Below are 26,144 nucleotides of genomic sequence, written 5' to 3'. Positions count from 1 at the left end.
CCCAGAGGTGACTCGGTTCCCACGTCCGTCGCCTCCGTTCTGCCTGCTCTTGACAACGAAGTCCCTCGGACGTGTGTTTTGGCGGGTGAGCTCTCTGCCCTCATTTCTCTTGGGGACATATTTAGGACGTATTTAGGAGCGTATCTGGGCATGGCATAGGCATGGGTATAACCGATGTTTCCCAAAGTGACTGTACCTGTTTGCACTCCTGCCGGCTGCGTGTGAACCTCCTCACCGTCCGCACCACTCCCGACGCTTGGTACTGTCCGTCTCCATTTCAGCCATGCTGGTGGGTATGTAGTGCTGTCTTACTGTTGGTTCGTTTGTTTTAAGATTTTATTGTTTATTTGAGAGATGGGGAGAGACTGAGAATGAGTGGGGGGCAGTGCAGCAGGAGAAGCAGCCTCCCGGTGCGCAAGGAGCCCGATGCGGGGCTCGATTCCACGACGCTGGGATCACGACCTGAGCTGAAGGCAGACGCTTCACCGACTGAGCCCCCCAGGCGCCCCTTATTGTGGTTTTCAGGTTGGGTTCCCGTGACTTGGATTACCCGACCCTGCCCCTCCTGGCCATTTGGTTAGCGCCATGGTTGCATCTTTTGGTCGACACAAGCATGGAAACTCAGAGTGTGAACATGACCTCCTACGTCAAGGGGACTCACCTTCGGTAGTCTTAGGACTGATGGAACGCGGCGTTGCACTGATGCCCACAGAAACCACTTCAGGGACGTTAAGGATCTCCCTCTAAGCCCAGCAGCCCCGCGCATGGATGTCACGTTTCTTTGACCCAAGGCTGAGCACTCGCCCGGGCTCAGGGACGTGGGAACGGGGCACATAAAGAGCCCTAGAGACGGGGCGCCTGGGTGGGTCAGTGGGTTAAAGCCTCTGCCTTGGCTCAGGTCATGATCTCAGGGTCCTGGGATCGAGCCCCGCATCAGGCTCTCTGCTCAGCGGGGAGCCTGCTTCCTCCTCTCTCTCTCTCTGACTGCCTCTCTGCCTGCTTGTGATCTCTGTCTGTCAAATAAATGAATAAAATTAAAAAAAAAAAAAGAGCCCTAGAGACCAGTCGGGGCAGTGCATGGTCCCGTGTCCGCCCCCCACCGGAGTAGAGCAGCGCCGGGTGCTCGCGGGGCAGGTCCTGGAGCCCAGCAGCCACCGCACAGGCCGTGTAGACCGTGTAGACCGTGTAGACCGCATTTCTGCGGCCGCCGTTGCTCCCACCACATTTCTCCGAAAACGGCCCACGATATCTGGCGGCTCCGTCCACGGCCCCGGCGGGGGTTGGAGACGCAATCTGCCTCTCTCTCTCTGGGGCATCACTCTTCAGAGGCTGCGGGGAGTCATTTCTTGAAAACAGGTGCGGTGAGCCGTGCCCAGCCTGCGCTCTTCCCGCCGCCGGGCATCCGTGCCGCGCGGTGCATCTCGCTTTTCTGGCGTGGTTGCTGCTTTCTCGACCGGTTTAAGGGATCTGTGCCTCCCCCCTCACTGCTGTCTTGACGGTGAGGTTAGTTTTTGGCCGACGTCCTGGTGTGCCCGCGCTGCGTTTCGGACCCACGGCCTGCCCCGCCCCCGCGTGGGGCCCGCTCTCCAGAGCCTTCCTTATCCAGCCGCCCACAGAGCACTCCGCGGAGGGCAGGTCTCTGCCTGGGGCCTGTTTCTCCGCCTGCTTATCTGGGGCTCCTCGGGGCCCACCCACAGCCGCAGCGTTGGCTTTGCCAGGCGCCGACCTTGTCTGAGTTGGCGCTGCTGCCCTCGGGGGAGAGCAGTCGTGTCATTGTGCGGACGTGGTCTCAGGCAGAAAATTCCATTTAGAGTCAGTAGGACATCTTGGAGGGGTCAGTTCCCTTCTAGTTGTCATGCGTTGGTCTCGTGGAAATATGCCATTGGGGACAAGTGCCAAACGGTACCTGCTTCCTCCACCCAGAGCTGTCCTTGGAGGGGCCCTGGAGGCAAGCGCAGGAAGATGGAGAAACAGGAGGAGCCCGTCGGGGTCCTTGTGGCCACTGTTGCCGAACGCATCCCACCTGCCCCCACTCCCACCGTCCTGTGAATGTGGGGCCCGTGGGACGCCGGGGAAAGCGCAGCGCAGCCTAGCGAACAGCAGACGCAGGTGGCTGACGGCACGTGGACGCAGCCGCAGGCTCCCTTGGAACATGCTTCTGGGCGTCAGTAAACCCTTCAGACCTAGGAGCTGGCGCAGAAGGGAGTCAGCGCAGCAGGGCTGAGACCGTGGTCCCCAGAAAGGCCAGCTGGCCAGGCTAGCCCTGAGCTGCCGTCTGGGAACTTGGATGGGGGTCCCCCTGCCCCCCAGCACTGATAAGAGGGGTTCCCGGAGCCGACATTATGTAAACAGCGTGGTTGATGCAGAACACCTGTTTCCCTCCTGGGACGGGTCTGGGTCTGGGCCAGGCGGAGGAGGGAGCGCACATGACCGCTCTCGGGAAAATCCTGGTGCTCCGTCCCCGGCGGCTTCCGGTGTGGGCAGCACTTCACCTGGTCACAACGTGTCGCTGGGCCATTGAGTGTGTCCTGTGTGAGCCCCGGGAGGGGGCCCTGGACGCCGGCGCCTGCTCCCCCCGGGCGTTGCCGGTGTGCCCGTCTCTTTGCTGCTCGTGCTTTCGGTCCCCACCTGTTACTCCATCACGGCCGTGGGTCCGGCTCTCCGGTGAGTCCGTGAGTCCTTCTAGTGAATTACTGAAACCGGGCGTGTTTTTGGAGAACCTCCAGTAAGAGGAGTATACACCAGAGCGTACTTCCCGGGCAGAGAGGGGAACGGACATCCGTCTTCCCGGCCGCCTCCCTGCTGCCCCCCGAGATCGCCTCTCAGGGTGAACTCACACGGGTCTGTTTAAGGCACCCCTGACTCGGGGCTGTGCTAAGCCAGAATAAGAAGTTCTGCTTTATCTTAAGGAGAATTCAGTGAAACCGTTCATAAATGTGTACTTTAGGTCCTCAATTATGTTATCAAGGTTTCAGTGTGGCTGGAGTCGTCTGTATGCCGAAAACGAGGGTCAGAGGTTGGAGTAAGAAAAAAAAAAAGGCTTGAGTTGGAACTAAGGGATGGTGTGACAGGCAGAATAATGACCCCAGAGTCACCTGTGTCCTGATCTGTGGCTCCTGGGAGCATGTCGATTGCTGGCAAAGGGAGATCACGGCCGCAGATGGGCTTGAACTTGCTAAGTAGCTGGCCGTAGGCAGGGAGAGTGCTCTGGTCGTGCGGGTGGGAGGTGCGTGCACACCCTGCGTGATCACAGGGTACTTGAATGTTTGGGTCGCTTGTAAAGAGCACGCGTTGGCCTCTCGCCGCTCCAGAGGCCGGGACGTGCACAATGAAGGGGCTGCCGGATTCCGTGTCTGGTGAGGCGCCCTGGCGGCCGCACCACCTCCCGAGGGCTTCACCTCCTAATGCCACCCCCGCGGGGTTAAGATTTCGACATACGAGTTTTGGGGGGCGCCTATGGCCAGGGATGCAGAAGAGAATGGCAAAGTGATGTGATGTGCAAACGGGCCATCGGGGCTTTTAAGACGAGGCCGGGGCCACGGCCCTAAGACGCTGGAAAGATGACGGAACACCGCTCCGTGGACACCTTGATCTTAGCCCCATGAGCCTCGGGTTGGATTTCTGACGTGCAGAACTGAAAGTGTTTGATGTTTTGGGAATCCTGGGAAATGCATAGAGAGTTGTCGAGGTTTCGTTTTTGGTGGACGAAGAACGGTAAAAGGCAGGGGCCGCAGGCTGTGACCCACTCATCAGACACACCGGGTGCCAGCACCTGTCGGGTTCCTGGACGGGAGGCAGAACCCTGCCGCGGCTGACTCTGGCTTCCTCAGGAGGGAGTGGACACTTGTCCTCCCGGCATGCGCCCCTCGAGCTCTCTTGAACGCGCTCTCTAAGCCTGGCTTGGAAGGCGCGAAGGAAAGGTGGGGACTGGAGCGTGAGCAGCTCCTCCCAGAGAGATCTCCTCGCCAATTCCCTTAGAGAGCCCCCAACCTCCCTGGGGGCCCCCGTGCTCTCAGGCAGCCCTCGCTCATCCGAAGAGGTAGGAAGGACTGGGCCAGGCCATACAAAACGGCCCTTTTCTGTAGGGCAGAAAATAGTTGACTCTTGGCAATTTCAAATAATTTAACCTAATATCAGGTTAAAATCTCATCGATGCCCCGAACAGATGGGGACACCAAAAGTTAGCAAGGTTAACTTCTTTGCTCAAGGGCACACATGCAGTGAGCCAGGACCTTGGCTCTGAACCGGGGCCCCACTGCAGAATGTGCTGTTCTGATGGCAGAGGTTGGCTGCCATCCATCAGGTCGGGAGGGTGTGGTTTTCCAACCCCAGGATGAGGCCGCGGGGGAACCCTCGTCCCTGGGGAGGCTGGAGCTCGGGGAGGAGGGACGAGCACACGTGGGGACAGGGCAGGACCGGAGTGAAATGTACCCAGACTGTGAGGTGCTGACAGGTCAGCGGGGAGGAAGGAATGGTCAGAGATGCTTTGGTTCTTGGGTCTCTTGTCCTTGGCACTGTGCCCAGCCCATAGCAGCTGCTCCGTCAACGCTCGTTAAGTTGGAACAGAACTAAACCCTCAGGCTAGAAGTTGTTCCCAGGCAGTGAGGAGTCACCATGTTGAACACCCGAGGCTTGGGGAGCAGGTTCGGTGTACGCCGGTGTGCGGTGAGCAGCTCTCGCAATGGATCTAGTGACACCTACTGCCGGTGACGCTGGGACAGCGGCGCGGCTGACCTCTCTGTATTTGTGTGCTCCCATCTGGACCTAACCGGAGCGTGGAGTGGAAATCTGGGCCCACGTCTCTGTGCCGTGGGCACCGCTGACCGGGACGGAAACCTGAGTATGAACACACATGCAGGCTCTTTAAAAAATTTCTGAGTTCTGGAAGCTCGTCCTACATCATAAGGAACATATCAAAATACTCCCACATCCCCAAACACTCTTCAAGAATTTGAGCTTTGAAAAAGGAGTTTTCATTCAAAATTATTTGGCGACAGGGAACTCATTTAATTCATGATTGCTATGACTTCCTGGCAATCATGGTATTAGGAAATTCTTACTAAGTGATTTCTAACTCCTGTGTGGTTTTCAAATACGACCAAATGCTTATCAGCAAAGAAATTACAGTTTGAAGTTGGCATGTTAGGTGTTGAGGAGTTTTCTTTGAACATTCGTTAAGTTTTAGTTTGCAGTGAGCCTTTTGCATTTGGGGGCCAATAAAATTTCTTTTTCTGGCTCAAACATTTTCATAGGTTCTTGAAAAGCCTAATGAATGGGAGGCTCAGTAAACACTGCTGGGTGTGTATGATTGCTGTGGGGGGGGGAGGCAGCAAGAGTCCACCGGGATTGCTGTTCTCCCCGTAAGGCTGCCCCAGACCTGAATGTGGGGAAGACTTTTTCCTTCTGTCTCCAGGGTTTCCTTTGTCATTTCCGTCACCGCATTGCCCCCCATGTCTAGTAAATGCCAGCTAACATCCCAGAGGGGCTGGAAACCAGACACCGGCACGCAGAGGACCCCGTCTCAACACAACTGACATTTCCTGGGGAAAAGAATTTATGATAAAAGCTTCCCTAATTGGACATTCTAGCGCTGATATGGACCATCCTGATTTTATTTCTGGTCTTCAGAGGGCGACGGCTTCAGATACCTTTTCCTAGCTGCGCACTTTTTCTTCCTTTCACAGCCCCGCTCAGCTGCCGCCCCCGGTCACCGAGGACCAGGTCTGTAACACGGGTCAGGTGTCAAGTCTGCCCCTGTCCGCACATGCTCCCAGGGGCTCCCTCGGGTGGGGGATGCTTCCCGCGCAGCTCCAGGAGTCGGGGCCACACTGGCCGAGATGGGGGTCACCCCGCTGGGGCCGCGGGCCGTCTGCAGCACGACCCCTGGCCGCCGGCCCCCCCCAGCCGTGACTTCCGAGGGTCTCCGCCGTGGCCCGGCCCCGTGCGCTCTGACCCCCGCATCCACCCCCGAGCCCTGACTCCGGGATCTGAAGGCGGCGGCAGGCCCGGCGCGTCCTGACCTCCAGGCTCCGACCCGCGCCGCCGCCCGCGGGCCCGGCTTCGCCCCGACCTCCGCAGTCCGACCCCCGCGTCGCCCCGGTGGCCCGGCCGCGCTTCGACTTCCGCCATGCGACGCCCGCCACCCGCCCTGCCCTTGACTCGGCCGCGAGGACGCCCCCGCGGGAATTCCTGCGGGCACCCCCGACCCGCGCCGCCCCCGGGACCCCCAGCGCGGACCCCGGAAGGGCCCCGGGCCGTCGGCGGCCGCCTCTGCGCTAAGTGATTTCTCGGAAAGCCGAGCGCTTCGAAGAAGGCGGGCCGGGCGGGCCGCGCCCATTGGGTGGTGCTGGCGGCGCGCCCGCGCCCATTGGCCGGCCCCGGCGGCCCTCCCACGCCCATTGGCCCGCGCGGCCGCCGCTCCGCACGCAGGCCCCGCCCCCGGCCCCGCCCCCGGCCCTAGACCCGCGCCGCCGCGGAGCCCGCGGCCGCATCCCCCGAGCGCGGCGGCCGGCGTGGGAACTCGGGCGGCGGCGCCGAAGGCGGGCGGCGGGCTCGGGCGCGCGCGGCGGCAGGTAGGCTGCCCGGCGGCGGGTGGGCAGCGGCCCGGCCGGCTCCGTCCCTCCTCCTCCGCGCTTCCTCCCGAGCTCAGACGCAAAGTCCAGGCGCTGAGCATGGGGCGGCGGGTCCCAGGGGCTGGGGTGGACCAAGGCGTCACCTGGGAGTGGCCTGGCGGTGCCTCCGGAGCAAGACCTGCTCCCCGGTCCTGCTCCAGCCCTGCTGCCCGCGGTCGGCTCGGAGCGGCACGACCGATGGGCCGCGCGGTGGCCGTCGGGGGGCGCGCGGGCTGGCGGGGCGCGGGCGTGCTCTTAGGCCTGACGACGGCGATTTCTGCGGGGCTTAGAGGCCCTTGGCTGCCGTCCCAGCACCGTGGCCTCTGGCAAGAAGGCCTTGGCTGTGTGGGGCTCACGCTCACAGCATCGGGGTGCACAGTGCACCCCAGCGCGAGGGGGGACCTCACGGGGTGAGATGTGCTGCTTCCCCGGGGCTGTGGGGTGCATGTGAATGGGAACGAGACGGCGAATGTTCCGGAGTTTAGGCCTATGGGGGGGGGGTACAACACACTTTTTGATCTTTTAAAGCTAAGTTAGGAGCTGGACCGCACTTGCAGGTTCTGAGCCTGTCCTTTGGGATTCTGGCAGGTTCTTCCCAAGAAAAGAGCTGGGAGTGGCTGGGTCATCCCAGAAAGGCTGGGGCCCGAGTGGGACACGGTGTGGAAGCTGGTAGCCTGGGGGTGGGAGAGGTGTGGAAGGTGAGTCCGGCACCACCTCGGGGCACATCCTGGAATCCTGGAATCCGGCCTGGGTGGGGCCATCCCAGCCTCTTATCGCCTCCGGCCTGGGAAGCCTGAGCCCTGGGTCCCATTTATTGAGATGCAGATTAGCTCCAGCTAGGACTTGGCCCAGAAAAGAGAATGATTATCTAAAAATCAAGGAAGAGGAAGTCATACACATGTGACCGGGCTTCTGAATTTTTTTCTGGCTTGACATTTGTTGGGATTAATGCCTTAGCATTCCATAAATCATTGTGGGCCATCGGGGACTAGAGTCTTCGGCCTGTGTTGCCACTCAGAGTCTGAGGCGGGGATCTCTGAGGTCCGGTGGGGGGCTGTCCATGTGCTCAGATCCGGTAGCGTTGTCTTAGCTTTTCTCTGCAGAGTGAGCACAGTGAGAGCCTGCCAGGGTGCCTGGGAGTCCGGGCGCCCTCCTGGGCTTCCGTGTTCCTCTGGTCAGCAAGTAGGCTGCGGTAGATGGTGTCCGAAGTGTCGTCCCGTTTCCACATTCTGATTCACTTTCTCACTGACCCCTCTCGAAACCTTCTTTTCTCCTATTCTGTCCTTATAAATCACCAAGACCATTGCCCTTAACAACGCTGGGGGCTATGAATCCATCAGAAATGTTTTTTTTTCTTTTAAGATTATATTTATTTATTTGAGAGAGAGCAGGAGCGAGAGAGATCACAGATGGAGAGGGACAAGCAGGCTCCCCGCTGAGCACGGTGCCCAATGCTGGGCTCGATCCCAGGACCCTGAGACCATGACCTGAGCTGAAGGCTGTTAACCCTCTGAGCCCTCCAGGTGCCCCAAGTCCATCAGAAATCTTGATAAGAAGGTGTTGACCCACTTTCTAGAAAAGCTGCCCATCCAAAAAAAATCATGCTTTTCCTTTTCGGGAGGCTCCTGGAGCGTGGAGTCCGGTTTGTGACCCTTGTACTAAGGGGTGAGCCGAGTCCTGATGAGTGGGCGCGTTACACAGCGTTGTCAGATCCGCAGCCACCAGCCCTCCTGTCGTGTTCTGGGCCCCCTTGCCTTCCTCTGGTGCACACGGCGTGCTCCTCCAGCGAGGCGGTCTCCCCCCAACTCAAAAGGATCTGTAGGAACCAGGACAGTGCTAGGTTACTTTCTGGGGGGTGCTTGGTCGTGGGGTTTCTTTTCTCTCCCTAGGTGTCCCTCCTAAATCTTTACCTTCTTATTGAGAAGCACAGGGGACTGTTTTGGAATTGTGGGACGCCTGTGACGTATAGTTCATTCACTTGGCCGCTGAGGAGAGCCTCAGAGCACCTCGGGTGGTTTTCCTGAGGTCATGGGGGAGAAAAGCCTTTGCTGGGTCTTCAGGTTCCAAATTCAAGTCCAGTTCCTAATTCCACCCACGTCACCCCTTTTACACCCACGGGTGGGCATAGAAAAGTCACAGTCGGCACTCGGGACTCACCTTCCCCCCAGGACCTGGACCCCCTTTCTGATCTCACAGCCACGTGGAGGGTGGCTGGTTTCCAAGTCCCACGCTTCTTGCTTTATGGACCAGCAGGGCTCTGGATGTGACTGTATTCTTGGGGACATTATGTCTTGTCACTACTGATGGTTTCAAACCGGTTTGCCCAAAGAGGTCACATTTTAATCAGAAGAGTAGAAATGCCTTTCTTTTTTTTTTTTTTTTTGGTGGGCGTCTGTCCAACTGTTGAGGGGATTTCCAGCCTTGTTCTTGTAAACGCGGGCTGTGGGGCTGTGTGTCGATACGGCTTGGTGGTTCTTTCTCTGTCTGCTCTTGGGAACGCTCCCTGTTCTGGCAGGAACATCCAGAGGATGTGTTTGGGCACCCTGGGGACGTCCCCAAATTCTGGTGCCTTCTGGAAGAGCCCAGCCTGGCCGACCTCGCTCTGTTCCCCAGTTGGTTTCCTTGCTTTTGTTCCTTCCCGAGGAGGAAAGTCAGGATGACCTCTGTTTTTTAGAGAGAACCTTCTAAGGTCTAGGCGTGGCCGCAAGTGCCTCCTCTGAGCCCTCCCCACAAGGACGCTGAGGGCTGGTGGTTCTCCCGGGCACGCCACGCTGAAAGCATGACTCAGGGGCCCCCCCGGGAGGTGGTGGGACTCAGATGGGACCCCAGCTCGGTCTCATTCCCAGACTCGCGCTCTCATCAGTAACCCGTCTGAGAAGCAAGGGTCCCGGAGGGCTGGCTCCGGGCATCCCTTCTTTCCTGGACCGCAGATGTTGCATTTGTTAACAAACGGTCGGGGGATTGGCTCTCCGCGTGATGAGCTGCTCGTTCGAGGGCCTGGACATGTGAAGGCGATGATTCCCCATCTCGCGCGCAGAATGGAAGGTGCCTCTTCCTGTGGCTGCGTTTGCCCCAGACGGAGCGGGTGAAGGCTGGAAGGGGCACCGGCCGAACCCTCGGGAAGGACCGACCCCTGGGTGCGGGGTGCTGGGATTCGTGCGGCGGCGTCTGTAATGTCTGTAATGTCTGTAATGTCACCGAACGTGCGCTTTTCTGTCCCAGGATGTGTGACCGGAACGGTGGCCGGCGGCTGCGGCAGTGGCTGATCGAGCAGATCGACAGCGGCATGTACCCAGGGCTGATCTGGGAGAGCGAGGAGAAGAGCATGTTCCGGATCCCCTGGAAGCACGCGGGCAAGCAGGATTACAACCAGGAAGTGGACGCGTCCATCTTTAAGGTGCGGACCTGAACTCCGTCTTCCTCCAGGCCCGTGCGGGTGTTGAGCCACCTCGTTCTCTTGGGCTTGAAAATAATCCTAGTTTTTTAGAACAGACGTCGATCAGGTGCTGAATGGGTCTCCCACAGACGAGGCTGCAGGCTGTTCACATCTCTTGTGTGACCTTGGAGGTCCGTGGGGTGTTGTTGGCCTGTTCCCGAGGGAGAGACGGAGGGCACTTCCCTGTTTCTTCCGCGAGAGAAGTGACAGTCGGGGAGCGAGCGGTCTTCAGGGCCCCGAGACCGAAACCCTATCCCCTGGGCTCCATCACGGATTCTAGGAAGAGTGTACGTCTTGGTTCTTCCCACGTTCTTACTTCTGCCCGACAGTGGAGGGTCAGCTCAGATGAGAGAGACACCATCTGTTGTTGCTTCCGGGGCCGGGTCATGTGGGGTGCCCCGAACCTGCAGCAGGTTCTAAAAATAGTCTTCCTTCCCCTGCACACAAGAAGTACCCAAGCGTGGAGAGGCTTGCTTGGGCCCGGCCCGCCCCGCGGGTCGGTTTGTCCTTGCACACACTCCCATCCAGTAGGCGCTTCTCCTCCTCTTCCGTGGAGGCCCCAAGAGGAGAAGTGACTTGTCCAAGGTCTCCCAGCTCTTGGGCCACGGAGCCAGGGCAGCCCAGCTGGGCTCTCAGGGTCCCCTGTGGGTCGTTGTCCCCTGCAGGCTTCTCTGAGGCTTGGGGGATGCAGGCTCCCTGCCCTGGGAGATTTGGATCCTGAGGTCAAGGGGGTCAGCAGTGGGACCCAGCCCAGGTGACGGACTCAGAGCCCCCCCTCATCCCGTTCTGTGGGCATCTGGGGTCCAGGGATGGGAGGGCGGGCAGGCAGAATTGTGGAGGGATGCGAGTCCGGAGCACAGGCCTGCGGGACCCCAGGGCAGCCTGGGATGCTGTCCGGCAGCAGAACAGAAAGGACAGAAGACCGTGCCTTGACCCCGGAGTGGGGCACTTGCAGGTCACAGCCAGCTTCAGGGGCGGGTCGGCCCTCGGGTTCTCTGTGGTGGTGGTGGGGCTCCACGGTTCCGCACTTCTGTTCCATCTCTGATCCGGGCTCTTTGGGAAACTGCGGTCAGTTACTGGCTCTCGCCCAGAAAGTGGCCCACGTGGATGATTTGCCCTCTCGCCTTCCAGGACCCCGGGTAGCCCCGGTGTCCGCATGTCTCCCCACCGGGAGAGATCCTTTGTCTCACCGCCCGTGCCGCCGGGGGCTCCTCGCCCGTAGAGCGCTTTGCCTTAGGCTTCGTGCCGACTCTCTGGGGAAAGACCCAGCTAAATGTCACCGGTGCCCAGGGTCCGCCGGCTCTGCCGGGAATTCTGGGTCGTGGATGGCTGCAGACCAGAGCTCCTCACCCTTGGCACTGTTGACCTCTCGGGCCAGGTGGTTCCTACACGTGGGGCCGCCCTGGGCATGGGAGCATGTCCGGCAGCACTCCTCAACCCCGCAGCGTCTCCCCCTCCCCACGGAGGCCTGCGAGCATTGCTGACCGTGGTGAGGACGAGCAGATTTAGGTGGATGGCCTGGGGTGCTGAGGGCCCAGGTTCCGGGTCACCGTCACTGAGACCTCTTGGGGTGGGGGGAACACCGGACCAGTGGGCTGCATGTCCTTGGCTGTGTCTCCTGGTGGCCATGCAAGGCCTCTCCCTGCACTTTGCTCCCTGTTTCAGCCTAGGCTCTGGGGGTAATGAAATAAAGTTCCAGATTTATATGTCTTATGCAATGCGCCTCACGGCCGTTTCAACAGCGGCGAGAAGAATGTGCAAGGCCCCCAATGCTTCCGTTCGTTACGCAGTCGCTCAGTGTGGCAATCTGAGAGGACCCACAATCTCAGCAGGAGCAGGGTGGGAGGGGGATGTGGGGGCCCCCCGGGGCTGGCGGCCCCCCCAGGAGGACGGCCCGCTGGTCAGAAACAGGGAGGGACCCCGCCAGCCGGGCCCAGCCTCCGAGCGCGTCTCCCCGCAGCGCCCAGACGCACCTGCACAGGTGAGAGGCTCACGGGTTTTCTGGGTACGTAGAGAACCTCCTCTTGGGGACACTCAGAGAAACCTTTCCGTGGAGCGTGAAGCCGTTTATCCAGAGAATTCGTCACGGTGTGCGGGTGTGATTGTGTGGCCGGCCCCGTGGGGTAGGCCCGAGTCGGGATCGGAAAGGGCCGAGCTCATTCTGTCTTTGAGTGTCCCGAGGCGCTCCTGTCCACTCATGCTTGTTTCTAGAAAAGCATTTGGTGATGCTGAGGGTCGTTTCTCTGAGCAGCCCTGTGACGGGGTCAATGACCCGGAGCGGACTCTGTAGCACCGATAGGTCAAATGCCGTAGGCCATCGAGGGGAGGAAAAGCGTTTGATTTTCAAAACACAAGACGAGACTGTAACATCGAATCGGGACGAGTTTGTGGTCCCCGGTTCCGTGGGGCGCGGGCGGCCGCCGTGTGGGGCGCAGACTGCCCCGGGCCTCCGAATGGCTCCACTCGAGGCCGCGGAAGGGTCCCAAGAGCGCCCAGCTAAGCCGATGTTTCAGAGCCGGCCGGAGAGCCCGAGAGGCTCGGGGCAGGACCGGGAGCGCGATACCTCTGAAGCCGACCGGGGCGCCTCCGACTGAGCACTCCACTTTGCGCCAGGATGTCCCGGCGGGCTTCCCGGGCGAGTGTGAGCCTGGCATGCGGGATTGGATATAGGCCCGGCAGGTCTGGCTGAAGACATCAGGTCCCAACGTTGCCCGAAGCCCCCACTCCTTGAGGGCTGCCTGTAACGCAGATTCACCAGGGCTTTGCGGCGGGGACGGGGCAGGGGGTGTGTTGGCTCGTCGCCTCTCTCGGGTGCCCTTGGCCGGGTCTGGAGACAGAGCCCATTGTCAAGGCCGGGCTCTGTGGGTCAAGGCCAGGATGCTCTTAGACATTCGGTCACACACAGGACGGCGTCCCCCCGAGTACCCTGCGGCTGCACACAGCAGTAGTGCCCAAGTGGGGAAACTCCGATCTAACTGCGTGAAAAGCAGAAATTATTGTTGAAGGTGCGAGGGGTTCGCCTTCCTTGAGAAAAGCGAATCCCAGTCTGGTCTGCGATGCCGTTAATAAAACACTGAACGATTAGGAGGGACAGGAAACCGTTCCCGCGAGAGGGGACTTTGTGTCTGCGTCAGAGAAGGGGGTGACGCTCGCGCGCCCCTTGAGGAACTTTCTTCCGTTCGTCTCCGGCTGCGGCGCCGTCTGAGTTCAGGGCCTCAACGGAGAAGCTGTGAGGTCTTGTGCCCGGGGTGCGGGTGGGGGGTGTGTCGCGGAGTTCTGCCCGTGTGGCCCCCTGGTCACCTCGGGTCACCGGATGGTGGTCACTGGGATGCTGGCTGAAGATGTGGGTTCCCGGACTAAGCGCCCCCTTACTGAAGGGGGCTCCTTGGGGTTGGGCCCCAAGGATCTGCCTCTCACCAGTCCCCAGGGCACAGCTGTGGTCATTGACCTTGAGGACCCTTGCTGTGGGGACCTCCATGGGGCTGACCATAGGGACCGTGGCGTCTCAGCCCGGACTGGGTCACCCTGAGAAGACTGGCATCTTCCTGAGTCGGGCTGAGGGTTCCCTCCAGACCTCACATTGACGGAGGCTGGCAGGTGGCTCGGATTTTGCCCAAGACCAAAGGTTTTCACCCGACAGCCCCGACCCCCTCGCTGGTGTGTGTGGATGCCAGTTTGAGAATCTTGAAACTGCCTGTCCACGTGGTCACCTGGATTTTTTTTCAGTTCTGCCCCTTCCGTGTTGTGGCTTTTGCAGGTTTCCAGCTTGGAGCTCTGGTCCTGGTTGAGAGGACCTTCAGGTTTGGAGAGGTCAGAACAGCTGTGGAGAACCAGTCGAGGCAGAAAACACTTTGTTGCCTTTTAAGCAGGGCCCTGGGGCTGGGGCTGGGGCTGGGAGGGTTAGAATGCCAAAATGCAAAGCAAAATTTCTATTAAAAGTAGCTGGGCGGTGTATGACCACATTCTGACTTCTTGCAAATGTTCCCTTTTCATGCTAAATTTTGGCTAGGGGTTGATTTGAAAAAGCAACAAATTGTTCTTTGTTTTGAACATTCTAGTGAAACCATGTGCGACTTCCTCTTTGCTCTCGCTGACCTCAGGCCCCTCCTGGCCCTCTGGTCCCGGGAAGGATTCGCCCAGAGGCAGATCCAAGACGTGTGTGGGGAGGAGCCACCGGCAGGGGCCGCATTCTGGTTCCCTTGGGTGGTCCTGGTTGGGGAGGGGCCCTTCCTGGCCCGGTCTTTTCGAGATGGGGGTCCACGGAGGTCCCCAGATGCCCCGAGTGCGAGCTGATGGCCAGAGGTGGCTGTCAGGACAGCGAGATCTGCGCGGGCCCTGACTGTGGCTGTGGGTGTCGGTGGTCGGGCCGGGGCGGGGCTGGCCTGGCCGCCTCTTTCATGTGCTGCTTTCTGCTCCTTCAGGCCTGGGCGGTTTTCAAAGGCAAGTTCAAGGAAGGGGACAAAGCCGAGCCGGCCACTTGGAAGACGAGGCTCCGCTGCGCCTTGAACAAGAGCCCAGATTTTGAGGAAGTGACAGACCGGTCCCAGCTGGACATTTCTGAGCCCTACAAAGTGTACCGCATCGTGCCCGAGGAGGAGCAAAAATGTAACTATCCAGGACGGGCGCGGGGCCCAGCAGAGGCTGCCCGGCCCGCAGCACCCCCGCCGGAGAGCCAGGGAGCTGGGTGGGGGGACGTCTGGGCAAGCGGCTCAGCCCACTGTCCTCTGGCCTGCGCCAGCAGATCCTGAGAGCGCTTCCCCTTGACCTCGGCCACCATCCGCTGGCCAAGTGGCCGTTTCCACTTGGGGGGGCGCAGCGCCCGTGGGAGGAAAGGGTGGGGCGGTCGGGCGGCCTCTGCTCACCGCCGTCAGCCCGGGAGCGGACAGTGGGGCCTCCCTGGGGCACAGTCACGGGGCCGGGCAGGAGCGAGCGGCCTGGGCAGTGTGAAGGAGCGGTTCCTTCTGTTTTCTAACAAGGCTTAGAGGAGGCCAGGGGACAGTCAGGTGGACGCAGGCAGGCGGAGGGTCACGTTCCCGAATGCTCTGGGGGATGATGGCGCCGTTGGCTTCCTTGTCGGAGATCCCAGACGCCTCGGCACCCGGCTAGAGCCTGAGGGTTACCGGGGGGCTCTGGGAAGCCGTGATTCCGGAGTGACTGGTCCCGGGAGCCTGAAGGAAAGTGAGCGCTCAGACGCTCTCCCGGGCTGTGCACACGTTCCGAGTCCGGGCTCTTCCCACTGGGGGAGGCTTGACACTGTCAGCAGAGAATTTAAGTTAAAATTGTGACTATCCCAAATCTATAGTGAGCCTGGGCCAGAGAGTCATTAAACTCCTCCCCAGGGGAGCCAGCGTAGGACAGGGACAGTGGGACGGAGACTGAGGCCCGGGTGGTACTTGGTCCGTGAGCCCAGCCACTGGATGTCCCGCCCGCAGTGGGCAACTCCAGTTTTGGGAGTTTGTGGCTTCATGGTGTATAAGTTAGCACCGAACATGGCTGAGTCGGTCATCAGTAGGAAGTCAGACCAGCCTGCCCTTGGAGGGTCTGACGACCTTGACAGGGAGGCCTTGGCCTTGACTGGGAGACTGAGACCTTGACCTTGACAGGGAGGCCTTGCCGGTAATGGCTCCCGGGAGGCCTCTGAAAGGCTAGGCATGCATCTTTCCCTCTTAACGTCCAAGTTCTGGATAGTTTTTCATCAGCCCCAAATGAGCTGTGGTTTGAGGGAGCGGAGAAGTGTGTCTTCTTTGCCCCCCGCCCTGGCTCAGCCAAGCTTGACCCGGCAGGTGAGCCCAGCTTGTTTATAGCGTGGGGTGCAGCCAGCATCACCTGCCCCGGTGGGGGTTACAGAAGGAGTCGGTTCTCAGGGGGTGGGGGACGCTGCATTTGCATAGTGTCTAAATGGACCCGCTCCGCTCCGTACTTCAGTGGTTTGCAGGCTTCACGGGGCCCCCCTACCCCATACTCCCTCGACTTCCCCCATCCGCAGCTTCTAGCCAGTCCTGAGTCTCTCCAAGTAGAGTCTGGATTCAGCTGGGATGGAGCGAGGGTCAGGAGCCTGTGGCTTCTAGGAAACGGCCGGCAGATCTCTGTCCCAGGGGTAGGGGTGAGCCTGGGGAGGGAGTGAGTCTGGGGTGGGGACTTGCCGTGGGGGCCCCTGGGGCCTGGAGGCCGTGCCTGGTGGGGCCAGCCCTCCGGTACGCCTGGTGTGTGCACAGATGCGCGCTGTGTATTTGGAAAAGCCACAGAGACATTTCCTGTCAATTAACTTTAAAAAATGACTCCAATCTGCGCACACATTGTGCCAGGAAATCTTCGAGTGTCTTCCAACAGCCCGGCTTATGGATGTGCTCCAGATGGGTGGTCGGCGCCTGGTGCGAAGCGTGTCTGACGGGTGCTCACGCTCCTTCTCGGCCAGTGGGGACGAGCCACACGGCCGTCCCGGCCCTCTGAGTGTTACAGACAACCGGCGACTTCTCCCTTTGACCTGGACGGTCAGACGGCTGCGGCAGCACGGGCGACCTTTCTGGGCGTCTTCCAAACCCGTGAAGACACCGACTGACCTGTATTTCGTTGAACTCAGCGTTAAAAAAAAAAAGCCCAGACTGAAACGCCAGCCCCGATTCTGCCCCCGATGATGGCTGTGGTCCTCTGGGCCGTGTGTTCACGCGTCTGCCCAATGTTCCGCAGGCAGACTAGGCGTGGCGACTCCCGGCTGCGTGAGCGAGATGACCGAGATGGAGTGCGGGCGGCCCGAGATGGACGAGCTCGTCAAGGAGGTGAGCGGAGCCCCTTCCCTCCACCCCAGGCGCATCCCGGTGCCGCGGAGCTCCCTGCTCTGGGCCAGTGATGTTCGCGCCAGCTGTGAACTTGCCCTGTTTTAAACGTTCTGACTGGCGGTCTTAGAAAACGCATCGCGGAATCCCTTGGCTTCTTGGGCGGGCTGCAGTGAACAAGAAGGAAACTCGCTGCCGGGCGTGGGGTTGTCCTTACGACGGGGATGGGGTGCTGTCGCCCCGCAGGCTGCTGCCGTAGAGTCTGCCGCTGGGCGGCGGGTAGTCAGGCCTGTTAGAACCGCACGGAAACTCCGTCCAGGGGCTGTGAGCCGAGGACCGGCGAGGTCTCAGTCGGCAAAACCCGTGGGGTCTCAGATGCCGGCCGCAGCTCTGCAGACAGCCTTTCCTGGTCCCGCCGTCCGCCTCGCAGCTCTGCTTCTGGGGCTGTTAGCAGGGGGACCCGGCATAGCTGACGTCGTCCCGCACCGTCCTTGTGAGGGGCATGTGGGTGCGACAGAGTCTTCCTGACGCCCGCGGGGCCGCAGCGGGATTTTCAGGAGTCGCTTGGTTGCCCGAGAACATGCAGATGACCACGCGGAGCCTCCGCTCGGCGGCCCGGCTTGGGTGCGGGCGGCAGGGGCTGGGTTTCGGGGTGGTCTCTGGCAGTGGACTGGCTGCATTCCTGGCCTCGGGTCTCCAGCAACACCCCGTTTCCCCTGCGAGGCTTTCCTGCTGGCTCAGACAGAGGCACGCGGTCAGGCTGGCACACCGGGGCCCCGAGAAACCCAGATTTCCAAGGTTTACTGATGAGATCCGTCGGCCTCCGTTCAGGAGTCAGAGCCGGCGGTCCAGGTGTGGAGAGGGAGGCAGGACGCACTCGGTCCCGCGAGTCTGTCCGGTGTCACTGTTTGCTGGAGTCCCAGACCCTTCTGCCTCTCTCCAGCGCATCAGGGCAGCCAGGTGACCTGGCCGTTTGTTTTGTGACAGGCAGTTTCACAAAAAAAGCCATAAACTTACCGGAGGTTGCGCAGTGGCCAGCCACGCAGGCTCATCCCGGTGGGTGCGTCTTGATCGGTCAGGATGCACAGTCAGGTTTTCCTTGTGTCTTGGGATCCTGGCGTCCCCACACGGTGTGGCTTTTTGGTTAAGTCTAAATACCGTTCATGTGTCCCAACCCCTGAGTCCTGCTCTGGAAGCCCAGTGAGTGCGGGGCTCTTGACTCACCCTGTTCCCACAGCCGTCTGTGGACGACTACATGGGGATCGTCAAGCGGAGCCCCTCCCCGCCCGACGCGTGCCGGAACCAGCTGCTCCCGGAGTGTTGGATGCAGCAGCAGCCCAGCGCAGGTGAGGACCAGCCTTCCGGGGCCACCCCGCTCTTGGGGCATGGCGGCGTCAGTGGGGGGGTCCTAGTACTGCCGTGAGCTCTGCTTTACTGAAGGTAACTTTGCACCCCTCCCCACCGCCTCTTAGGAAGGCACGTGGACCCTGCTCCAGACTCCGCCCTGGCCCTTCCCCCTGGCCTTCTGCTTGTGGCCCGCGATCCTGGGACGGGGTGGCCAACCCCTCCCAGACCAGAGGGGAGATGGGGCTTTGGGCCACACTTGAGCTTGCATGTGGGCCTGCCAGCCACTCCCCCAGGACATCAGAGACCCCCTCAGAGCGGAGGCTGGAGAGGCAGGGGTGCGGGGCCAGGACCAGGACCGTGCGGTCGCTCTCTGGGAGCCCTGGCTTCGAGTCCTCGCATCTAATGGAGACACCAGGACTGTCCCTGGGACACGGGTCCCAGGGGTCACAGGCTGAAGGAGACATTCATGCATTTATTAGCTCCTGAGGCCTCCCCCATCTGCCCTTGGCACGCACGGATTGCTGTGTGTTCCTCAGTCTCTCCCCCGCTGTTTCCCTGCGGGACACTGGGAAGGAACGGTGGCCCGGCTGGCTTCAGAGGCCGCTAGGCTGTGTGGTGGCAGTTTGGCCTCCGGGACCCTGGGCGAGCCCCTCTCCCTGCATTGTGGTGGCACCTTGGGGAAAGCTGGCTCGGGCCCCAGGCTCCCCCCTGGAGACCAGGCCTGGGGTGGTCACGCAGGCTCGTGCTGTTTTTGGAGGAGGCCTTCGGGTCGGGGGAAGTGGGGCCCCAGAGCATCGCACTGACCCTCCAAAAATCCCACAGCCCAGAGGACGTTTCCTCCCCCTTTGCTGGTTGAGCTGAGGTCTGGTGTATGAAACGTGGGTTACCATGCTGGGGCGGGGGGAATCCCACATTCAGTAGAAGCCTCTGGCGGGAGGTCAGGGGCACGCCGTGGCACTTTTTAAAGAGATTTCTGCAGAGGGAGCATTTGGGCTGGTTCCGCACACGCGACTGGGTCTGAATCTGCTTTTCACTCTCTGCGGCAGGCTTGCCACTGGTGACGGGCTACACCGCCTACGACACACACCATTCAGGTAAGGGGCTGCCCTGCGCCGGGCTGGCGGGTGTGACATGGCGCTCTTAGAAGGCAGAGCTCCGAGGGCCTGCTCGGGTCCATGGACGAGCCGATCAGCTGTCAGAAGTCAGGACCCCGATTCCTCCTTCTCACTGCGGGGGCGAGCCAGGGGCCGGCCTCCCTGAGGCCCTTCTCCGATTGGGCCACCAGATCGATCCAAAAAGCTCTTCCTGCGTAACTGCAGGAGAATGAGAATGGGGACAGCTCGGGCCTAGTTCTGCCCATCTTGTGTGACCCCAGGCAGAGGGATTGAGCCCCTCCGAACGTCACTGGAGTGTGGTGATGATTGAGTGTCCTTTAGTGTGTCTGGTAGGGATGTCATCAGTCACTAAGCATTACCAGTGTCCCACGAGTGCCCCCCCCCCTCTTAAACTCTCTTCTGCACTCAAGTTCATAATGATAAGGATACTTGCTGATGGTGGTGGTGATCGGGGTGATGGGGTGATGGGGTGATGGGGATGGTGACCGTGGTGGCGGCTGCGACTCCCCCGTCTGCATCTCATACCTCCCATCACCTGGCGAGAGGTGCTGTGACGGCTCCCCCTGCACAGGCTCAGAAGTGCTAGGTCATAGCCCGTGGGCCGCGGGGCGGGGGTAGGGCCTCGGGCTGTGCCGTGCCTGCTCCAGCCCCTTGTCACGGGTTACGGGTGGGCTCTGGTACATTTTTGTCTGCTTGTGCTGGGGACTCAGACGGCCTGCGTGGCTGCTGGGATTTGCATTAGGACTCATTGATGGCGCCTACCCCAAGAGCTGTTGCTTCTCTGGGAAGCGAACAGCCTGGCTCATCAGGACGGACCGCAGGACCTTGGGGCTGGGGGCCCGGAGGTCTCTTGGTGCAGAGGAGGAGATGGGGCTCTGAGAGGTCTGGACCAAGGCCCTCTTGGGACGGCTGTTTGGGGTGGTGGAGGCAGCTTCACACCCAGGCAGGAAGATCCAGAGGAGCAGTGTTCCTGTTCACAGTACTGGTGTCCCTGCAGAGCAGCCATGTGAGCTGGGGACGGTCACAGCTCCGGCCTCCCAAAGGAGGGAGCCCAGGCTTGGCGGTTTAATCGCTGGCTGCCTCCAGTGGGCCCGGCAGTGGGCTCACAGGGCCAGGCCTCTGACCCAGTCTGCTCTGGGCTGCGGCCCGGCCCGTCTGCTGACCAGTGCTTCCTGGGGGCAGGGCGGCGGCATCTGGGTGAGGAGGAAGTGTGCTCGGTTGCCCCGGAGAGGTCCCAGCACCCAGCGGGAGAAGCAGCCCGTAGCTCTGCATCATGCAAGGAAAATCAGAACCCACTCTTCTCGAGGTTGTGGACTTCGGGACCTCGGTTCCAGTCACCCCCCCACCTGCGTAATTAAGTCGATGCTGGGGGTCCCCTGTTCTCGGCCCTGCAGGGACAAAGTGTTGAGGGACCGGGCAGGGGAAAGGTGGTGGGGAGTGCTGGATGCCGTGGCCCTTAGATGCCACCAGGCTTGATTGCCCCATTTTACTGGGGAGATCAGGAGTCCAGATTTTTATGTGAAACCTTCCCAGGTCAGAGTAACCACAGATCGGCATTAACAATGTCCCTGTGGGCCCATGGCTCCAGACGCCCCGTGGCTGCCCGTGTGCACCTCGAGTGTGCCCACGACGTTCGGGGGTTAGGGCGGGGTCTGAGCTCAGACAGCGGGGCACCATGCTGCAGACCGCAGACGCGGGGCCGGCCTGCTGGGGAGCGAGGGAAGCCCCGTGCGACCGCCCCGCTGTGCCAGCAGACCCCGTAACGTCTACACCTGTTTCCTTACCCGGGCCGCCGGGCAGGTTGTGTGCTGGTAGGGCTGGTGCACTAGCCGCGGCCCCTGGTGGGTACCACATAGACCCGGAATTAGGACTTAGAGCTCCCGGAGTGTCCTCTGCGCAGCCGGCGTCGTCCTATTTCCTGGGTTTATCTTGTAGCTGCTCCCGTGGTGCTTACGGGTGCGGAGTGCATACGTGCGCCGACGCCGTCCTCGGCCGCCGGAGGGAGGTGGGTGCCACTGTGCATCTGCTTTGCTGGTGGGGAAACTGAGGCACAGAGTGGTGCAGCCACCTGCGCCTGGTCACACAGCTGGGCTCCCACGTCGAGGCGTCTGTGCTCCTGGCATCATCCTCACGGTGTCACTGTGCTGAGGCTGTCCCCTGGTGGGCGGGGGACCCTTGAGACTTGGGGAGGGGCCAGCGGAGCCCCGGAGCGGTCCTGGTGGTGGATTTTCCCCCATGGCTCGCGTCGGGCGCCGCGGTTCTGGCTCAGGCCCTGCCCCCCCAAACCTTGCCCAAGCTATGCTGCCCTGGGGCATGGGGACAGCCTCACGTGGGCATGTGGGGAGCCCCCGTCTGCTGCCCCCTGGGAAGCAGCCAGTTCTCCCGCGCGGGCCGGTGTGAGTACAGCCGTGGCAGCGACAGGGTGAAGGTGCGGTGTGGGGCCGGGGTCCGCAGGGGTGTTGCTTCCTCTGGGATGAGGTGCAGGGAGTTGTGGAGTGTGTCAGGGCGCGATGCGGTGTTCCAGACCGGCTGGGTGGGAGGAAAGGACCCCGGGCCGGTCAGGACCTGAGGTCGGACGCCAGGGCTGCCGCTTCCCGGCGGGGAGACCCCACGTGGGCCTCCGTGTTCCCACGTGTCATGGAAGTGGATTGGACCGGGACACCTACGCTCCCGGCCTGGCGCTATTCCAGAACGCCCTTTAGCTCCGCCCCGGGAGAGAACGGAGCCTGAGAACGCTAGTGGGGGTTCTTAACTGAACAAATAATTCTTTTTTAAGAGATTTACTTGTCAGAGCCAAGGAGGGGGAGCGGCAGGCAGAGGGAGAAGCAGACGCCTGCTGAGCAGGGAGCTGGGCGCCGCGGGCGCCGGCCCCAGGGCCGTAGCATTGTGAGCTGAGCCGGAGGCAGATGCTCAACCAACTGAGCCGCCGGGTGTCTCTGAGCAAATGATTCTGTTTTTTTTTAAAGATTTTATTTATTTCTTTGACAGAGAGAGATCACAAGCAGGCAGAGAGGCAGGCAGAGAGAGAGAGAGAGAGGGAAGCAGGCTCCCCGCTGAGCAGAGAGCCCGATGCGGGACTCGATCCCAGGACCCTGAGATCGTGACCTCTGAGCCGAAGGCAGTGGCTTGACCCACTGAGCCACTCAGGCGCCCTGAGCAAATGATTCTTAAGCAGAACCCGGGGAGGGAGGTGTCCAAGGACGAGACACACTTAGAAATTCTGGTCCCGTGGCTGCCCCTGCCTGAGGCCCAGAGACCTGGTTTGTCCGGAGCAGGCGGTAAGGACCCTTCAGTGCCCACCTGGGGCTTCTTGAGGGGACCAGCGCCTGAGAGAAAATTGCAAGCAGAATCCTCTCCCCGTTTACTTGGTGCTGGGGCGCCACGGCCGCCGCTGGAAGCGCGGACTGACTTGGGCCATAGACTCCTTTGAGCGTAGCCGTAGCTGAAGGGTTTGGAGAGTCCCGACGTGACATCCACGGAGCCCCAGGGGACGGCGTCTGTCCGGGACAGGGCGGCACCGTCGTTTGCTCCGGCCTGAACTCGAATCGAGCACCGGCGTCGGTCAGGAGCGGGGCAGCAGGCCTCGGTTCCCGGGCACGGTCGCCGGCGTAGCAGGGTGTCGTGGGACTGTGGTGCAGGACCTCGCAGGACAGCGTCCCAGCGGGACCCGGAGACGGAGAAATTTTCCGACTCCTGCGTCGTCCGGGTCGTGGTGACCCTCGCCGGAAGAGTGCAGCGCGCGGAGTGGTTTTATTGAGTCATTAGTTTCCTTAGTAAGCCTGGTTTCTAGAAGCGCGCAAGAACTTCCCCGAGAAGCTAAACACCCCCCGCCCCCGGCCGCGCTGGAGGGAAAGGACAGCCTCCGCCCCTTCCCGCAGCCCCTGACCAGGCTTCCTTGCCCGCAGCCTTCTCGCAAATGGTCATCAGCTTCTACTACGGCGGCAAGCTGGTGGGCCAGACCGCCACCACCTGCCCCGAGGGCTGCCGCCTGTCCCTGGGCCAGCCGGGCCTGCCGGGCGCCAAGCTGTACGGGCCCGAGGGCCTGGAGCTCGTGCGCTTCCCGCCGGCGGACGCCATCCCCAGCGAGCGGCAGCGGCAGGTGACGCGGAAGCTCTTCGGGCACCTGGAGCGCGGGGTCCTGCTGCACAGCAGCCGCCAGGGCGTGCTGGTCAAGCGGCTGTGCCAGGGCCGCGTGTTCTGCAGCGGCAACGCCGTGCTCTGCAAGGACCGGCCCAACAAGCTGGAGCGTGACGAGGTGGTCAAGGTCTTCGACACCAGCCAGTTCTTCCGAGGTGGGTCCTGCCGTCCACGGGCTGCCCCGAGCCTTCCCGGGGCGCTCTGGGCCTGGAGGAGCGGGAGACGTGGGGTGCATGCAGTTTGGGGGGCGTTCCTGGGCGGCTCTGCCTTCAGGCCTAGGGGTCCAGGGGAGCCTCTCTGGGCCCGGACTGGCGCGTGTGTCGAGCGAGGGCCCAGCTTCATTGGCTTTCTTGAGGGTGGGAGGAGCAGGGTCTCTAGAACTCCCACCGCGGGCTGCAGGGTCAGACTCCAGGATCGAGGTGCACACTGTGGGACAGGATGACCTTGTGTGCGCGGAGTCCTCGGGTTCCTGGCCCGCCCTGTGTGCTCCTCCTGGAACTTCAGGCTCCCTGCTCTGTCCCCTCCTCTGTCTGCATCTCTGCCTAAAATAGCTCCAGCCTCCAGGCCCGTGTCTCCTGCCCCCGGCCCAGGATCTCTGTGGGATGGTGGGGCAGGCTTCGCTGGAGACGCGGCCTGCAGAGGGGTGGGGTATGGGGTGTGAGCTCCGGTGTGAAAGCCCCGGGTGCCCACGTTGGGGAGGGGCAGCGCGCCGGGAGCTGTGGTGACCCCGTCCCTGCCCCGTGTCCCCGCAGAGCTGCAGCACTTCTATAACAACCAGGGCCGGCTCCCGGACAGCAGGGTCGTGCTCTGCTTCGGAGAAGAGTTTCCGGATCTGACCCCGCTACGCTCCAAACTCATCCTGGTGCAGGTGAGCTCTCTGGCCCGCTCTTCGGGACTCCGTCTGTCCTGGGCTGGAGAACAGGCAGCAGCGACGGGGGGACCCCGCGTGTGGGCAGAGGCAGGCCTGCGGGGAGACCTCCACGTGGGGCTCGTGGACTCTTGCTCTCTCGGTCATCTTCTCGCGCTCCAGGACTCCCAGGATCTGTTTCCTCCCGCTGCCTTAAGTCAGAGCCCACTTTTTAGCAAGATTCTGCCTTCTAGCAAGGTTCAGTTGCCTCAAGGTCTGAGAGAGAGAGTGGGCTTTTCAGACCCTTACTTAATCTAATCAAAGGAATGAAACTCTAATGGTGGAATCTGGAGCAGCTGTGGCTGGCACTGCAGACCGGGAATACCACTTATTCTTCCCTTGCCTCTGCCTCCCTGGGGGGGCTCATGGGGAGGTTCTCAGCGGGCACTTTGGACTGAGTAGTCAGAGAATCTGGCGGGGGTGCAAGACCGTCCCACACTTCGCAGCCTTACGTCTGACCTGTGTCCGTCCCTCTAGATCGAGCAGCTGTACGTGCGGCAGCTGGTGGAGGAGGCCAGCAAGAGCTGTGGCGGCGGCTCCCTGGCGCAGACTCCCGAGGCGCCCCAGCTGGACCAGTTCTTCCGGATGTTTCCAGACGTGTGCACCTCACACCAGAGACCCTTCTTCAGAGAAAACCAACAGATCACGGTGTAGCCTGTCTCGGGGGGCGCGCCGCCTGGCCCCATCTCACGCCTCGTTCCTACAGTTACTGTCAGTATTTAAGGGTGTGGATGCCCGTGACCGGGGCAGGATGCTTCGCGGAGCTCCTGGTTCAGTAGGGGCGTCCCCGAGCAGTGGACGCTGACGCCCCCGCGGGAGGAGCGCGACGGGACTCTTAAGCGTGGAAACGTGCCCCAGACGACCCGGGCTGTCCCTGTGACCTGGGATTCAGACGTGGGCTTCCCGTCCCCCCCAGTTACCGTGCGTGGCGGGTGCCTTCAGCGTCTGGGGATAGGCCCACGCCTGGGCCTTCAGTCTTAGCAGCACGTAACTGCTTCCAGGAAGAGATGTGGGGACAAGGCGGCTTTTGTCTTTTCCCTTGTGTTACCGTGATAGACTCGTGTTTCCAACGCTTGACTCGATGTGGAGGGTCTTTACTTTTTACGCCAGTTCATAAGATGTAGAAATACTTAGGTAACAGCCTCGCTTCCGCAGGTGACAGCAAAACGCCAGGCGTGTTAGGGGGGACGGGCACGAGGCCTAGGATTTGCCCCCGGCAGGCTTGTCCCCGCCGGAGGGCCTGGTGTGTTCCAGAATGTTCCTTGTGGGCCTTCCTGCCAAGCGGCTTAGGTTTTCATTTCTGTAATTAAATCATTCCCAGAGCCCTTGCTCTTTTCTTCTTTCTAACTGGTTTTGACCGGTCTTCAAAATACACACATTTTACTTGTCCTGTTGTAAACCGCTTTGAATTTTCTTCTTTCTTACAAAGTGAGCTATAAACCACAGACTGCAAAAGTAACCGTACATTGCGCAAGCATTTTGATTGTGCCTTCGAGTCCGTGGACCAGAGCCCAGCCAGGCTGTGGAGCGTGTGGGCCTGGCTCGGGCGGACTGGGACTGTGTCACGACCCCTGTCACCAGTGCCCCAGTCCCAGTCCCAGGGTGGGTGGTGGCAGGGACAGTGCCTTCCCCCTCCCTAGGACCTCTCGCGGTCTGGGGTGGCCCTGGGCCGTGCCCGGTTCTGCTCTTTGCCCGAGCCCTGTGCTGCGGCTCCCGGGGGAGGAGGCCCAGTTTCAGCCCCGGAAACACTCAGGCTGTTTGCTCAAGGAGAAGGTGCATTTACCACCCCAGATGCTCAGAGGGGTGAGGACAGGTCAG

General features: G+C 61.2%; 1 protein-coding gene across 6 annotated transcripts in view; it reads left to right on the top strand.

Moving 5' to 3' along the window:
- IRF8 (interferon regulatory factor 8) overlaps positions 1–25,785 on the top strand; it is a 69,890-nt gene extending 44,105 nt beyond the window's left edge. The window contains exons 1-9 of one of the 6 annotated variants that reach the window (XM_082711631.1): positions 6,450–6,572; positions 9,834–10,008; positions 14,469–14,652; positions 16,735–16,823; positions 18,058–18,166; positions 19,214–19,261; positions 23,188–23,574; positions 24,172–24,287; positions 24,804–25,785. In XM_082711631.1, the coding sequence (XP_082567757.1) occupies positions 9,835–10,008; positions 14,469–14,652; positions 16,735–16,823; positions 18,058–18,166; positions 19,214–19,261; positions 23,188–23,574; positions 24,172–24,287; positions 24,804–24,980 (1,284 nt within the window). In that variant the 5' untranslated portion in view covers positions 6,450–6,572; position 9,834 and the 3' untranslated portion in view covers positions 24,981–25,785. Of the gene's footprint in view, positions 1–6,449; positions 6,573–9,833; positions 10,009–14,468; positions 14,653–16,734; positions 16,824–18,057; positions 18,167–19,213; positions 19,262–23,187; positions 23,575–24,171; positions 24,288–24,803 lie in introns of those variants that run through there. The other 5 variants (XM_082711632.1, XM_082711633.1, XM_082711636.1 and 2 more) reach the window with 5 other exon arrangements.
- The last annotated feature ends 359 nt before the right edge of the window (positions 25,786–26,144 follow it).

This window comes from Mustela nivalis (genome assembly GCF_964662115.1).
Source record: "Mustela nivalis genome assembly, chromosome: 18".
Classification (NCBI taxonomy): domain Eukaryota; kingdom Metazoa; phylum Chordata; class Mammalia; order Carnivora; family Mustelidae; genus Mustela; species Mustela nivalis.
This window is presented reverse-complemented; position numbering and strand designations above follow the sequence as displayed.